General features: G+C 41.7%; 2 protein-coding genes across 2 annotated transcripts in view; one reads left to right on the top strand and one right to left on the bottom strand.

Moving 5' to 3' along the window:
• Nucleotides 1–961: 961 nt before the first annotated feature.
• LOC140268685 (uncharacterized) lies at nucleotides 962–6,263 on the bottom strand. The gene is made up of 4 exons (XM_072363640.1): nucleotides 5,837–6,263; nucleotides 5,345–5,457; nucleotides 2,456–2,564; nucleotides 962–1,987 (listed from the first exon to the last, which is right to left on the bottom strand). Exons 1-4 carry the CDS (start codon nucleotides 6,099–6,101, stop codon nucleotides 1,263–1,265), a joined length of 1,212 nt encoding a protein of 403 aa, XP_072219741.1. The 5' UTR covers nucleotides 6,102–6,263; the 3' UTR covers nucleotides 962–1,262.
• Nucleotides 6,264–10,257: 3,994 nt separating this feature from the next.
• dnaaf11 (dynein axonemal assembly factor 11) overlaps nucleotides 10,258–15,210 on the top strand; it is a 44,479-nt gene continuing 39,526 nt past the window's right edge. The window contains exons 1-4 of the mRNA XM_072363795.1: nucleotides 10,258–10,419; nucleotides 10,855–10,932; nucleotides 13,138–13,310; nucleotides 13,540–13,751. Of these exons, the coding sequence (XP_072219896.1) occupies nucleotides 10,263–10,419; nucleotides 10,855–10,932; nucleotides 13,138–13,310; nucleotides 13,540–13,751 (620 nt within the window). The 5' untranslated portion in view covers nucleotides 10,258–10,262. The remainder of the gene's footprint in view (nucleotides 10,420–10,854; nucleotides 10,933–13,137; nucleotides 13,311–13,539; nucleotides 13,752–15,210) is intronic.

The following is a 15,210-nucleotide window of genomic DNA, read 5'->3' as shown; positions in this document are numbered from 1 at the left end:
ACTAAATGGAAGGAAAATGTAAAGAAATGGGGCTGGATCAGAAGTTTGGTGGTGAGGTTCAGCAGTAAAGCAGTTGCTGAAGTCTTTTTTTGAAGGATGTGAAAAACAATAGCAGATCGATTTGAACCTGCGAGGAATAAGTGCAGAATTGATTAAATGGCTGAAAAAGTCAGAAAAAGTTGAAGGGTTAAAAACAATGGAAGTAGAATGGAAAATAAGTAAAATAAGTAAAAAGAGTGAAATGTAAAGTATATGTCATCTTAAATTTAATTTAATTCAAAGCAGCTACTTTGAACAATGGTCTGGAAGGAAATTTTGCTTCTAGATTCAGGGAGAAATGAGTTTGACACTGAAGAAGTCCAACATGACTGAAAGAAAAGCAGTGAAACTGAACATCTGAGCCTCTCAGTGAGCTGGAGCAGTTTTTTATGCTCACTTTGTCCATGTTAACCAAGATAAAACTGCTACTCTTTGGTTTGTTCATCTGAGAACAGGAAACGGCAGCAGCCATAAACTGCTCGTTCATTTATCAGAATTTCTTCCTGGTAACAGAAAATCCTCGCCTCCGATTGGCTGACAGGGGCAGCTGAGTTCTTATAAAACATTTTAGCTGAAACACATTTTCCTAAATGTTTCCACTTAGGTTGAGTTATTTTAACGAAATTGTTTTAATTTAATCATTTAATTTAAACTTTATTCATCACTCCTCATCTTCTTTCATTTATGACAGAATCTGAAATATTTTTACTTAATTTTCAGTATTTTTTCTTTCCGTAACTTTGACAAAACAAAAATAAAAGGACCTTTTTCTAATCTTTCCTCATAATTCTGGCTTATTTATTTCGACTCCTCAATTTTGACCATTTCTCTTCATTTTTACCCTTTTTGTTGCAATCCAGCAGGTAAAAGTAAAACAACTTATCCACGATGGAATGACATTTTTTATTTATCGTGTCTCCGTATGAAAAATCTGTATGAAATCAAATATTGATCCATGATCAGCAGATAAATCAATAATAATTATAATAATAATGCTTCTTTTAAGAGTTTTAGTCTGGCAGCCTGGTCCCAAACCCAACAGAACCACATTAAAACGTGGGTATGTGGTACCGCTCTGACTCAGTATCAACAAACACGTCAGTTCATATGGTTGAATTCATCAATCAGAGGTATTGATCCGTTATAGACGGACCTTGAAGGAAAAAGATCCCAGTGATCAGTTCAGTGCCGGCAGTGAGGTTCTGGCTGCTCGTGCTGCCGGGTTAAAGCGGGGCTCTGTGGTGTTTCTGCTGGTGGATCCGCAGGTTCTGCTTCCCGGCGAACCTTTTCCCGCAGTGCTCGCAGCCGAACGGCCGCTCTCCGGTGTGGACGCTCTGGTGCGTCTTCAGGTGACCCGACTGCGTGAAGCGCTTCCCGCACTGAGCGCAGCTGTACGGCCGCTCGCCCGTGTGCACGCGCATGTGCGTGTCCAGGCTGCGCGAGGACGTGAAGGATTTACCGCAGTAGCTGCAGGAGAAGCGGCCGTCCCTGCAGTACCTGCTCACAGAGTCAAATCTGGGTCCACGCAGGGCCAGAAGCGCGGTCCCGTGGTCCGGTTTCAGGTACGGCTGATGGTGGACGGACACCAGACTGGGCACGCTCTGATTGGTCCACGAGGAGCTCAGATCCAGATCTGTGTCGTAGGGGACGGAGCTGATTCGGGCCGAGCCTCGATTCAGCGAGACCGGAGCTCCTCTGCAGCCGAGCAGGAACGGCTTGCTCCTCTGGGCCGATGGAGCGTCACCGTCCGACACCAAGTCCAACACAAGTTCCGCAGAGCTGCTTTCAGCGGCCCCCGCGGGGGCCGGAGACCCTGGCGCACTGTGGGACTCTGACAGCCTGTTGCTGTTCTGGTCCCAGGCCCGCATGACGCCAGCAGAGGGGGGGATCTTCATCCCAGAGGGCCCCTCCTCACCATCAGCTGCTTCTGACAGCGGCGCCTCAGTTCCTGGAGACACAAACATCAACAAACGACCTATAAAATATATAATAATATATTATAATATATTAAAATATAAAGAAATGGGGCTGGATCAGGAGCAGCTGCTTGCATTGATTCCATCTCCTCAGGGTGAGCGAAACAATGACATCATGACTTTTTGTCCTGTTGGTCGAACGCATCAGACTGAAATGAACGTTTCCCTGATATATTTTGAAAGTGTTAGACTGAGGCTTACTGTTCTTGAATTGTTAATTAGTGTTTCTTGAATTAAGTTGACAGAATTCCCTCCGACATCTTTCTCTGAGCTGTGGAAGCTTTCAGCTGGAACCCAAAGTAAATCTGTAAACTCTGAATGAGTTTTATCTGAACTTGTCCTGCCTGTCCTGTAGCTAAATGAGCTGAAAGCTGCTGCCATCAGCCCGTTTTTCTGTTGGTGAACAGCTGTAATGACAGCCTTCCTGCTCCCTGCCTTACCGTCTTCGTTCAGAAGCAGCTCGTCTGCGTCGACCTCGTTCGTCACATCCTCTTTGATCACAACAACATCCTGATGGATGCTGATGGGCTCCTCTGCAGCCAGAGGATCCTGACAGAAAGCAACAAGAGGGAACACTTTACGACTGTTTTCAAACCAGTTCACACACAGAGTCCATCACCTGATTTTTCAAAGGGAAAAGTGACAGTTGCAGCCTATTTTAAACAACTAAATTTCTTTATTTCTCATAGAAAATGTGGTAAACATAGGAAAAAAAAGTTTATTTTTAAGTCTGACCGTAAGACAAAGAAGTTGGGCTCAAACTAAATGTAAAAGTCAAGAAAATTCAAAGAGTAACTATATATATAATTACACATCATGCAAAAGAAGTGACTTTAAACACGTCAATGCTTGTTTTAATGAGTTCAGTCGAGGCTTTCTTCTCTATTCCAAGTCTGCATTGCACTTTAGATAAATTATGCTATAATTCTAATGTAGAAATGTAAAGAAGTGACTCTAAACTCTGCTCTGCTGTATTAATAAACCACAATCTTAGTATCATCACAACACATCCTGCGTTGGCACTGAAATCAATGAGAGACGCAGGATAAGACCCGATATGCTTCCAGATCCAGTAGCAAAGCTGCTGTAGCCCTTTTGTTACCGTTCTTCTTCTTCTTCTTCTTCTTTCTCTGGTTCCTGTTCCTCCTGTTATTATTAGCAGTGAATCAGATATTCAATTCATGTGTTTAATTTACTTCCAAGAAGCGCTTATGCAGCAAAAATGTAAGATTTTTCCGATTATTTCAAGGATGGCAGATCCTGGGAGATCATTTAACGTATTTCTGACATCATGTCGAATCTTCAGAAACGTGGAGAAACCAGAAGTCTTTTTTTAAGTTTAACTGCAGGAAACATCTTTCACATATCTGCTTCACCATAGAGGCCAGAAAAAATGACATCACCGTGTCATTAAGCTGGAAATATACCAGCTGTTTCACCTCCTGTTCACATACTTCCTGTGTGGTGCGCTTGTTACGGCGTGATTCCACAAGGGGGCGCACCTGATCACTTGGACCGGAGTTTACAGGATATAAGCAGAAGCACTCAAACATGGCATCAATAGAAGAGGTGAGCATTTTGCTGATCTTAAAGGGGAACTCCGGTATTTTTAAACCTAGACCTTATTTCTGGATTTAAATACATTTATCTCTACTGGTCCCAGTAGAGAAATCCCTCCGTTAGCTGGGGGATTAGCTAACAGCAGCTATGAGCTAACAGAGCTATAGCACACGTTCATTCATTCATTCTTCTTAAAGTATTGGTGAAATAAAGACAGATAATGCCTTATTTAGAGGCTCTAAGCCCCGTTCACTCCGTTATATGGATCTCCAGTTATCTAAATATCTTCCAAAGGACGCCGACTTTCACCAAACTGTTCTCGGTGAGGAGATGAACGAAGGTTTAAAGGTTTAGGTTTAAAAATACCGGAGTTCCCCTTTAAGATCTCGACAGAGAAAGCGGCAGCGGCGGTTTCCTTTATGGTCGACGAGGTCCCAAAACTCAGCACGTTACAGGAATTTGATGGAAAATTCCACACGCCATTTTCTGACGTTAACAGCAACTATATCTCTATATCTGATCCTGCAAGGGAGGCAGGATCAGAGGCGTATCGGCAATGGATCAACTGAAATGACCTCGCTCCACCTCTTTACTTACAAACACGACACGAAGTGCAACAAAGGCGCATCGGTCGCGGCTTGGAAAGGTTTGCGTTTCGTAGAAAGTTAGCAAGACCCTTAACAACAAGTCATTTCGGCCCTCCGGTCGGTTCCTGAGCTTCAATCCAGACCCGACAGTCTGCTAACTGCAGACCATTTTATTGGTTAAACTCTGGGCTGATGTTCTGTTTTTTCTCACAGGGAGATGATGAATGATGTCAGCTGGGTACCATGAGAGGGCTGAAGACCCCCTCAGGACTCTGAAGGTGCCACCGTTGCTTTTGCAGACTATTCAGTTCCTGTAAAACCAAACTAAGCTGTGTTCCCATTCTTGGTCGAGTTTGTTTGTTGGACTCCACCAGGGCTGCCCCAGTTTGTGCTTTTCATGGCCAGGATCTCAAGGCGTAGTCGTGGAGAACCTCAGGATTACATCTCTGCTTTCTGAAGATGTTGTGCTTCTGTTTTCTTCTTCTTCAAACCGTGACCTTCAGCTGCACTGGAGCGGTTCAGCTCTTCCAAATCTGAGGCCATGGCTCTCCACCGGCTCTCTCCGGGTCGGAGACGAGTCTCCGCCTCAGGCAGAGGAGTTTATCTCTATGGCAGGTTGGAGATGCTTCGTCAGCAGTGAAGAGGGCGCTGCTCTGGAAGGAGAAGCTTTCATTTGTTCCAACCCTTGGATTGGGTGCCATGATTGATAAATATGAGACAGAAAAAAGAATGACTTTGAAGTAAATTGTGAAGCTGTGTGTAAAAAGGTTCAGCAGCAGGGAAACTTTCAGTTTGGTCGCACCATAATGACCACGTTTACCTGCTTTCATTGAATCACTTCTGTCTTTTCATTTGCCATCATGGTGAAACTTATTCAAAAGATAATTTGACAGTTAAATGGTCCATCGAAGCACCAGAGCCACAGCTTTTCTAAAAAAAAAAAAAAGCATTTTTCTCATGCGGTGGCTGTTTAGTTCAAGTGTTTCTACTTTGTTTTAAACTTTATGGAAACACCCAGACAAAGACAGGTGCTAACAGGTGTCTAAAATAACGAAGCATCAACCAGGTGATAATGGTTCATAGAAATGTGAAGACTTCATGTTTTGGGGGCTGAAAACGGCGACATTTCCTCTCTGGTTCAGAGATAATGTGACCGCAGATGTGCTGCACTGTTGCTCTCACCTCTGCTGTGGCGTGAGTCACCTCTGTGGTCTCCAACACAGGAACCAGCCCATGTCCTCTGAGGTTTGAGGCTTTCGGCTGATGGGAGCGCAGTTCGGACTGTAAGCTGCATTCTGGGTCAAAAACACAGGAAACCTGCTGCTTAACTGGGTTCAGGGAGGGTTTAAGTGATCTATTTACCATTCATCAGCTGTTTCTCAATCTTTTCCATAAGTTTTCACATAATTTTTGGCATTTGTACAATATGCCGAATTTAATATGAGCCACAAAAACATATATTGAGCAGATAAACCGATCAGAAACATGTCTCTATGACTAATAAAGCGAATTATTCTGAGTTTTCTCATGAAGTTTGGTGCAAACATGGAGAAAAAGAAGTTATCTGAGACTCTGCTGGTCAGATTATCCATCATCTGTGTCCCTGGTATTAACATGTCGCACAGACAGATGAACCACCGCCGGTTCTGTAGGTCTTAAAGCCCCGAAACTCACCGGCAGTGAAATCCACCAGACCCCCACCGCCCTCCTCCACCGGCCGGAAGTAGTCCAGCATCCCGCGGTCTCCCCGGCCGATGATGGACTCGATGAGCTTCAGCTTCCTCCTCAACGTCTCGTTCTCCTTGTGGCTGCGGGTGATCTCGAGCTGCAACACGGCTTGGCTGCCGTCCACCAGCTCGCAGATCTCCGCCACCGCCGCTTTAGTCAGCGCCTCCATGATGGACGTCAGCTGAGACTGGAAAGCCTTGCAAGTCGTCATTCTGACCCAAAAAAAAAATCGCGGAAACAACCACAAAAACACCAACTTTACGCTTCAGAGAGGAGGGAACACCATCCAGGGTCGCCCAAGGTCTCGGTCCTTTTTTATAAACCGGGTCATGTAGCGGTTGAACCGCGGACGGATGCAGCCGTTGACCGTTGTTCGCCCCTCTTCAGTGTGACGTTCAGGGATTTCCGTAAACCACCTTCATAATAAGATATCTGAAATAATCACACGGTGCTGCGTTTAAGTGCGCCTCGTAAACACGAAATATTTGTGTTAATATTAATACTGCGAATCAATAGGCTATAAAAGTAGGCTATTTGGGAATCACCTACTATTTTCTGTCTGTCAAACTGTGTTTTCTTTGCTGTTTTTCTGCGATGCAACTAAAGAAACGGGAACAAAGGATGTGTCTTTGTGACAGGCTGCTCGTAACAAAGTGCCTAAAAATACTATTAAAAACTGGTTATTTGCTAAGTTATCTGTTCATCACTCGAGTTAGGAGCCTTTCTTATGCTTGAATGATTCATAAGTCAGAGTTAAGTGGCTTTACAAAGAAAAATGTCCAAGGAAAACTTTTGAAAGACCTTCAGAAAGCCTGGAGAACTATTGCTCAAGACCATTTTAAAAGGTTGTAAGAACGTCTGGCTGCTTGGAAGGAAAAAATAAAAACTGAGGGCTTTTCAGGAGTTTTTCACAGGACCAAATCACAACAAATGTCATTTCAGGGCACTTTAAAGATACTGTCCAATTCAAGCCAATTTTTACTCCGGTTAGTTTAATATAAATAAAATATAAATTAGTCCAGTTGTTACTTGTCATTCAGCTTAGGATAAGACCATCATGTATTTATTATATAGTAGAGTGATTCACCTGTGTTATTGTATGTTTTACTAACTATTTATTTTCTATTTTCAAGATATTGGGAAGGAAATTGTTGGCGAGGACCAAATCTACATGAATAGCTTCATGTTTTTCTGTTTCCGTTGCATGAATTTATATCAGTAAATAGGAAAAAATATTCTTAATAAAGCCATAGAATATGTTATCTAACACCATTAAGTCAGTTTAATAAGAATCGCTTTTAATAATACAATTCCAGCCTTGTGCTCTGAATGAAGAAAGAGTGTATAACTGCCTTTAAAAGCATTTTCCCACTTTAGAATCGCCCAAACATATTTTCACACCTTTTTGTTAATGTAGTTAAACATAAATGCGTAATTTCATGCGTTTCTATTGATATACACTCAGCGCTGGAAAGTAATAATTATTCAGTACAAGTTTACATCCCTCATGGTCTATTCAGCACCTGCCCAGGACATTTAATTTACATCTTATCTAAATCTGTTTGTATTTACATTTAGTGTTAAGGGATATCTCTATTTGTTGGTTTCAAGTTAATTCAGATGTAATTAGGAACATTTACCACACAATATGTCAGTTATTTTCCTGATTAGGGTCGATTCTGAAAAACAGTGATATTTTTCCCCTATAGTCCTCGAACGCAGCAGGAGTTTTGTTTCCACAGCAACGGTTGACAACAGAGGAGGAAAACATGGTTTACAGTAAGTTAAAAAAATGAGACTGAAAAATATAACTATAGCGCTTCGTATTTAACAGTTTTACTCTGTATCCCTGTTGTGAGTTTTATGAATTAGTAGATTTAAAGATTTGTAGCTTTCTCGCGTCCTTTTTAGAACGTTACGTAGCAGTTTGGAAACCGGAAGTTACTTATTCGACGTTTAAAGACGTTTTCTTCCACTTTAAACACCGTTAGTTAACGTATGCTTAGTAAAAATTACACAGTCTCCGTAATAACCTTTTAAATACAAAGTGACTTTACACTATTCAGTTTTTTAACTGAATTAATTGGTCATCTTCCTCTTTCCTCTACTCTAAAACGGGTTTTTTGTTGTCTCAACAAGCCTTATGTGGTGGTTTTCTTAATGTAAGATTAAGGCAAATGTATTTACATTACTTAATTCAACAACAAAATGATACGGAGTTGTTTCCACAGAATATAGGAAAACTAAAACAAATTTTAAAGTTTTAAAAAAAAGGTCAACAGAGTCCAGTATTCTCAATACAAAGTCATAAATCAGAGTTATTTCCTGCAACTAAATCAGTGAATTAAATGCAGTGAAAGTCTTCAGGTTTGATTTAAAAGAAGAAGAACTGACACAGATCTTCACTTATCTGGGAGCTTTTTCAACATAAATGGTCCATAAAAACTGAAAGCAGCTTCTCCGTGTTTAGTTCCAACTCGGGGGACGGAAAAGCAGTTGAAAGCAGCTGTTCTTGAGGGTCATAATGTACCAGAATATCTTAAAGGCAGTGTTCTGAATCAGCTGCAGCTGTCTGATCCATCTATTTAGACAGAAAAGGAAATACACTGTTTACATTCGTCAAGTCTACTGAAGATAAATGCACGGAGCAGTTTTTCTAAATGATAGAAGGCTGACCCGATAACTGACTTGATAACACCCAGATTTCTGGCTTAGTTTGTGGGTTTTAACATTACAGTTTGTCTTTGTTTAACTGAAGGAAACTCTGAACCATCCGGTTTTTTATTTGTTTGAGGCACTCAAGGCGAGTTTGTAAGGTATTAAAATGCCCCAACGATACAGTGACGTAGATCTGTTGTAGTTTATTTTGTAGTTTTGCATAATCTGAGCAAGCAGGACCATGTAAATGTTGAATAAAAGAGGCCCCAGAACTTAACCCTGAGGAACCCATGCTCAAAGATGCAAAGTAGTCTGTATTTTAGGTAGGAAAACAGACTACTTAAAAGACAGGGAAGCACTTACCCAAATAACCAGCTTGGAAATTCAGGTTTTGTGGCATTTTGTGTGATTATTTATTTTTTTTTAAAGGTGGAGGTTGAAAAGTCTGAGTTTTCATTGAATTTAGGATAACAGCAGGGTGTTATGCAGAAATAAAACACAATCAATTGATTCTTTGCAGCTTTTTATAGTCTAAAATGCACATTAACACATCCACACCTTCACACAACCGTGTGGAACCACATCTGTTTGCTAGTTTTAAATTTTTTATTTTTAGATATTTAGGAAATAATTTGCCTTTAAACAACAAATCAAGCTGCTAATAATAAACATTTGACAATGTGAATTTAAGCCATCATCTCTGGGGTGAAAATGTGTCACTTTTTAGTAAATTTCTTTTCATAGTTTGAGCCCAAAGCTGCATTTTTAGCCAAAGCCTTTGGATTCCAAACATACAACCTCCATATTTCAGCAGAAACCAGGGTAAAAAATCTTTTTAACCCCCCAAAAACAGGAGCATTATCCTCCATCTTAAAATGAAATAGTAACTGTGGTGATATATTTTGTTTCACTGCACAATCTGAGCAAATATGAGCATGTAAACATTGAATGAAAGAGGCCCCAGAATTTAACCCTGAGGAACTCCACCTGCCAATTTAATCTGATCAGCTGTATGATTGCCCATAGACACAACGTTGTATCTGTCTTTTAAGTAGAATTGCAAGCAGTTTCCTTTCTTTGGATCAATGTGTTGTGGTTGACTGGGTCAAATCCACCACTGAGATGTAGTAAAACTAAGACAGAAACATCATTGGATGATGTTTAATGTTATGTTTATGTATTTAGCAGACGCTTTTATCCAAAGCGACTTACAAATGAAGATATAATCTAATTTTTAATCTAACTGTTTGTTATAATTGGCTTTGATCTTAGACATTATAAATTCATATTCTGTATTTTACTAAATAACCTCTGTTCCTAGCTGGTACTTTTCCACTCTGCTCATACTGAACAATAGATGACCTTAAATGGTCCAAGACCTTAGAATGACATAAACAACTGGGTCAGACAAAACATCTCTATTAGGGCAGATAGGTCTGGTACATTAGATCCACGCCTAAAACAGTTTCTCACATCCAAAGAACACAACAAGGACAGCAGCTGGCCTGATCATGCCACTCAAAACTGGCCAATTATACTCAAGTGTGAATACAACCTCTGTGAGATAAAGCTGAATATAAATATGACATGTTTCCGGATATCGGGGCTCGGCCTGACGGAGTCCAGCGCTGCAATATACTCTACTAGAAAACACCTCTGTTTTCGTGTAATCGGCACACGTTGTGTATTTTTTGTACGGTCAGTCACGGAGGACATGGTCCGAAGACGGGCTGAACACAACGATTGTGAGATCTTCTCCCTGGAGGAAGTTTCCCTGCATCAGCAGGACATCGAGCGGATCGAACACATTGACAGGTGGTGCCGGGACCTGAAGATCCTTTACCTGCAAAACAACCTCATTCCTAGGATTGGTGAGATGTGACCCAAGAAACAAACACTGCTGATTTACAGCTTAGATAAGATTCAAACTGGGACCCCGCACTCTTTATTATTATGTTCTATAGACCAAATAGTTGCTTATCTTTTATGTTTTTTATTATTCTTTGTTCTTGTGTTTTTTTATCATTAATTCTAAGGCACTTTTGGTTACATTTGTGCTTTAAAAGTGCTAGATACACATTTTTTTGTTGTTTTTTCCACCGTAAAGGGATTACTGTGTATTCTAATTTGCTGAAATATTAAAAAGCTAAACAACAGTTATATGAACACAAAAATAACCTCAACACAGAAGTGAATGGGATTGAAAAGTCCCTGTAAAATCTTCATTATTCAGACAGTTTCAGACAGTTTTCAGACATTATTAGACAGTTTCCACTGATGCCTTTGGGTTTTGTTTCCTCTTGTAGAAAATCTTGGCCATCTGAAGAAGCTGGAGTATTTGAATCTGACCTTGAACAACATTGAAGTCATTGAAAACCTTGAAGGTTAGTGCATGGAACTGAAATAGCTGCATTTGTTGGAAGAATATTATACTTTAGTTTTAAGCTGTTTGTGTTACCTTTTGAGATTCCTCCTCCAACCACCAAGTGGCGCCACCTTGTTTCGCTTTAGCATCAGCAGTACACAGTGATTTAAAGCTGCATCTCAGCAACAGGAACCTTTTCCAGGAGCTTGGATCATTTGTTACACAGCAGGAATCACAAGCTAAACAGTGTTCTGGGGTCAGTGTTTTACCTCAGAATCAGCCCTGGTAGGGAGATGGTACTTTTGAGATGTCCCTGATGTGGTGGAACATTTCTGACTGGTTGAGTATTCTCAGCATTTTATTTCAAACCTTTTGTCTCATGTTTAATGTTCCAAATAGCTTGTAAAATCTATCAACTCTTGGTTGCACAGCAAAGATGTTTTACACGTCAGTTGACTTAATTTCCCTAATCAGGCTGGACCTTGAAGTTTAAACTGTACATGGGTCAGGAACAGAGTAAGGAAAACAGGAATCGTACACTTCCTGAACCCTTGTTTTGAAGGTGCATCACTTCGCGCTTTGGACCAACCCCTAACTGAGATTAACCAGGTTTAGTGATTTGTCATGAGTTCCAGTTGCATATTATCTGTATATTTAGTGTAATTTTAGCTCACTGAGAGTATCTACAACTGTTTCGTTCCACCTTCTCAACACTTTCTTGCATATTTATGCTCATAGATTGAATACTAAGCTCACAGGTGTGTTGAATGTTGATTGATCAAAGCAGAGTCAAGCATAGCGAGGACAGTAGGCAGAAGCAGTATAGAGACATATAAAACTCACAGCATATGACTCTTAAAAACCCCACTATTGAATTAATTTAAAAGTATTAAATTCATTCACTGTGATAAATTAGCCCAAAAAAGCAGGTCATCTTCTCTGGGATGTTACATGTATGTTTTTGTTGCCATGTCTGCCATGTCTCTATGTTTAAGGTGCAGTTCCCTGAGAGATGATTGACCTGCATGAAGCTGAGGGTGCGGCTTATATAAGCAGATCTTTCCTCCGCCCTCTCAAGATCCCATCCTTAGTTTGTGTTGCACTTCTTTTTGGTTGTAAATAAATGTTATTCTTTTCCACTCAGTATGGTTTTCCTTATTATGTTGTGACTTTGAGCTGGTCGTAACATAATGGGGGCTCATCCAAAGTTTAGTTTGGAGTCGGTGAGTAAGTGCTTTGTTTCCCTAGACCCACGTTTTCCATTTTGTTTGTTTGTTAGGAGGTCCATGCTTGTGTTGCCACATGAGGTAGGGTTTTTTTTCTGAGAGTTTGCCGGCGGGTGTTGGTGTGACCATCACCACTTTATTGTTTTTGAGCGGTAACCCTGGGGTGGCCCCCGGCGTGCCCAGGAAAGCTAGTTGAGTCCTAGTAAGTTAGGTAAACAGTCTTAGATGGAGAGGGAACCAGGTAAACTCTAGAATAGGTTAGTTAAGATAACTTCTAAGCTATTGATAGCATGTGGTGGCCTTTGTTTTCCACATGAAACCTTGTTGGGTGAGTATGGGGAGTTAGAGCAATTTTGTTTTGTTTTGCGCAGTAGATTTTGTCAAATGCTAGGCTGTAGTGGTGGTTATTATGTTGTGACTTTGAGCTGGTCGTAACAGGGACGATGAGATTTTCGAACAAAACAGCTTATTTATTAGCAAATCTTTCCTTTAGTTACACATTTAAATTAAGGTCCATCTTCTGTCTCCTTTTCTTTCTTAATCTCTTCCCTTTTCCACTAGATTTGACTGTTTTTAGACAAATAAAACAAAAACTAACCAGGGGGTTGTTCGAGGTAACGGGAGAGCGCTGTAACAGTGTGACATACCCTAATATTCTCCATGATTGTCGTCATATTTGGTTTTCTGTTGGATCCAGATACAAGTAAATGACACAGCATTACTCTTACTGAGATAACAATGACTGTTAGGAAAGGAAAAGTCTAGAAAATAACAAAAAGGACAGTTGATAAGCTGGGTGTGTCACGGCAAAGAGTTTTTATCCGGGCTGAGGTGGAAACAGGTGGGAGGAAAAAATAAAAACGTGATAAAAGGACCAAAACTACAGGCAACAACAAACACCAAAGTCATTGTGGATCTTCTCTTCTATGTTTTAGTTTGTGCTCCTTCCAGTTTGACCTGTAAAACGTGTAAAGGTGACGTTTGCTTCCTGCCTTCAGGCTGCGAGAGCCTCCAGAAGTTGGACCTGACGGTGAACTTTGTGGGCAGTCTGAGCAGCGTGGAGTCCCTGAAACACAACATCCACCTGAGAGAGCTGTTTCTGGTGGGGAACCCCTGCACTCAGTTTGAGGGCTACAGGCAGTTTGTGGTGGCAGCACTGCCTCAGCTCAAGGTAACCTCTCCCATCCTCCTGCAGGTTCATCAGGGACTCGTCATTCTAATATTATTCATTCAGTCCTTGGGAATTCTGCTGGATACTGAAACTGTGGGGGAAAAAAAGGTGTTTTACTGTCCAAAATGGATGGTCTTAGCAACCTTACAAGTGCATTTTCCTCTTTATTTTTGGACCAAAATGGGCCAGGAGTCAGTTAAATCACTCCCCAGTGTTTGCTGTTCTTCAGTTGCTGGACGGGATGGAGATCAGTCGGTCAGAGAGGATTCAAGCCTTGCAGGGCCTGGAAGAGGTAAGGAGGCAAGTCGGCGGGCAGGAGAGGGAATACCTGAGGAGGAGAGCCAAGGAGAAGCAGGAGGCACCGAGCAGGGCAACAGGAAATGAGAAGGAGAGGAAACCGGGCTTCGATGGCCGCTGGTACACCGACATCAACACCACAGCGTGAGTTTCTGCTGTGTTTCACTAATTCAAGCTTCTTACACCCCTTCAGTTCCCGTAAATCAGAGGAGAGCAGAACAAAACAGATGTGGACACATGTTACAAGTGGAATAAGTGAAACTAATGAAGTGAGGAAATGGCTAAAGATGGAACCAGTAAACATTTGTATCGTTATTTCTGTTTAAAAGGGACAATTCTGCTCAGTGCACCTGCAGTTCGGTCTGTAGTCTCTGTTCGCCCTCATTTATGTCATTTATGTGCAGATCGCTTTGAGATCAATAAAATACTGATCTGTCGAGCTGTCAAAAGTGACTGTAAAACAAATGTAAATGTAATTTATTTAGAGCCCTTTACAACAATCCATTTCGGTACCAAAGTGTTTTACAGCAGATAATAAATAAAGAAAAGAATAAGTACAAAACAATAAAATAACAGTAAACACAATAAAATAAAATACAGCAAAATTGAATAAGATAATATAAAAGTGTCACCATACTACTGGGTATTAAAAGCCATCTGAAATAAGTATGTTTTTAAAGAAGAATTTAATTTGGCTGAACGAATTTCTTATAAAGAAGTGACAGAAATGTTGAAATTAATGATGAGAAACTGCCCATTTCCATCTAAATCAAATGAATCCTCCAGTTGATACGATCACATCGGCGGTTTGTTCATACCCTTAAATATGGCGCATGATGCGGCCTGTAGGGACCGCCTCTTAAAGTGTCAGAAGGGAAATACGACTCATATGACCACAGACAAGGAGGCGAAGACGAACAAAGGTTTTCCAGGCATCCATTTCTTATGCCTGCTTAATCAAATTCAGGGTCATGGGGGTTCTGGGACCTATTGGGCGAGAGGTGGGAACACCCTGGAGGTGGGGTACACCTGGATGTGGGGTACACCCTGGAGGTGGGGTACACCTTGGAGGTGTGGTACACCCTGGAGGTGGGGTACACCCTGGATGTGGGGTACACCTGGAGGTGGGGTACACCTGGAGGTGGGGTACACCCTGGAGGTGGGGTACACCCTGGAGGTGGGGTACACCCTGGAGGTGTGGTACACCTTGGAGGTGGGGTACACCTGGATGTGGGGTACACCTTGGAGGTGGGGTACACCTGGAGGTGGGGTACACCCTGGAGGTGTGGTACACCTGGAGGTGGGGTACACCCTGGAGGTGGGGTACACCTTGGAGGTGGGGTACACCTTGGAGGTGGGGTACACCCTGGAGGTGGGGTACACCTGGATGTGGGGTACACCCTGGAGGTGGGGTACACCCTGGAGGTGGGGTACACCTGGAGGTGGGGTACACCTGGAGGTGGGGTACACCTGGAGGTGGGGTACACCTTGGATGGGTTGCCAGTCAATCACAGAGATAAATGCTCAGACTGGGTCAACTTAAAGTCACCATTTATCTAACATGTATGGTTTTGGATGGTGGGAGGTGGAGTAGCTGCAGAAA

The sequence above is a fragment of the Leuresthes tenuis genome, unplaced genomic scaffold (genome assembly GCF_036924035.1).
Source record: "Leuresthes tenuis unplaced genomic scaffold, fLeuTen1.0.hap1 SCAF_14, whole genome shotgun sequence".
NCBI classification, from domain to species: domain Eukaryota; kingdom Metazoa; phylum Chordata; class Actinopteri; order Atheriniformes; family Atherinopsidae; genus Leuresthes; species Leuresthes tenuis.
This window is presented reverse-complemented; position numbering and strand designations above follow the sequence as displayed.

Excerpts from the sequence above, each read along its gene's own strand:
- LOC140268685 (XM_072363640.1), bottom strand. The coding sequence starts at position 6,101 with ATGACGACTTGCAAGGCTTTCCAGTCTCAGCTGACGTCCATCATGGAG. Across the intron at positions 2,565-5,344 it reads TGACTCACGCCACAGCAGAG|GATCCTCTGGCTGCAGAGGA; the intron begins GTGAGAGCAACA and ends GCTTTCTGTCAG. Across the intron at positions 1,988-2,455 it reads GCTGCTTCTGAACGAAGACG|GAACTGAGGCGCCGCTGTCA; the intron begins GTAAGGCAGGGA and ends TTGTGTCTCCAG.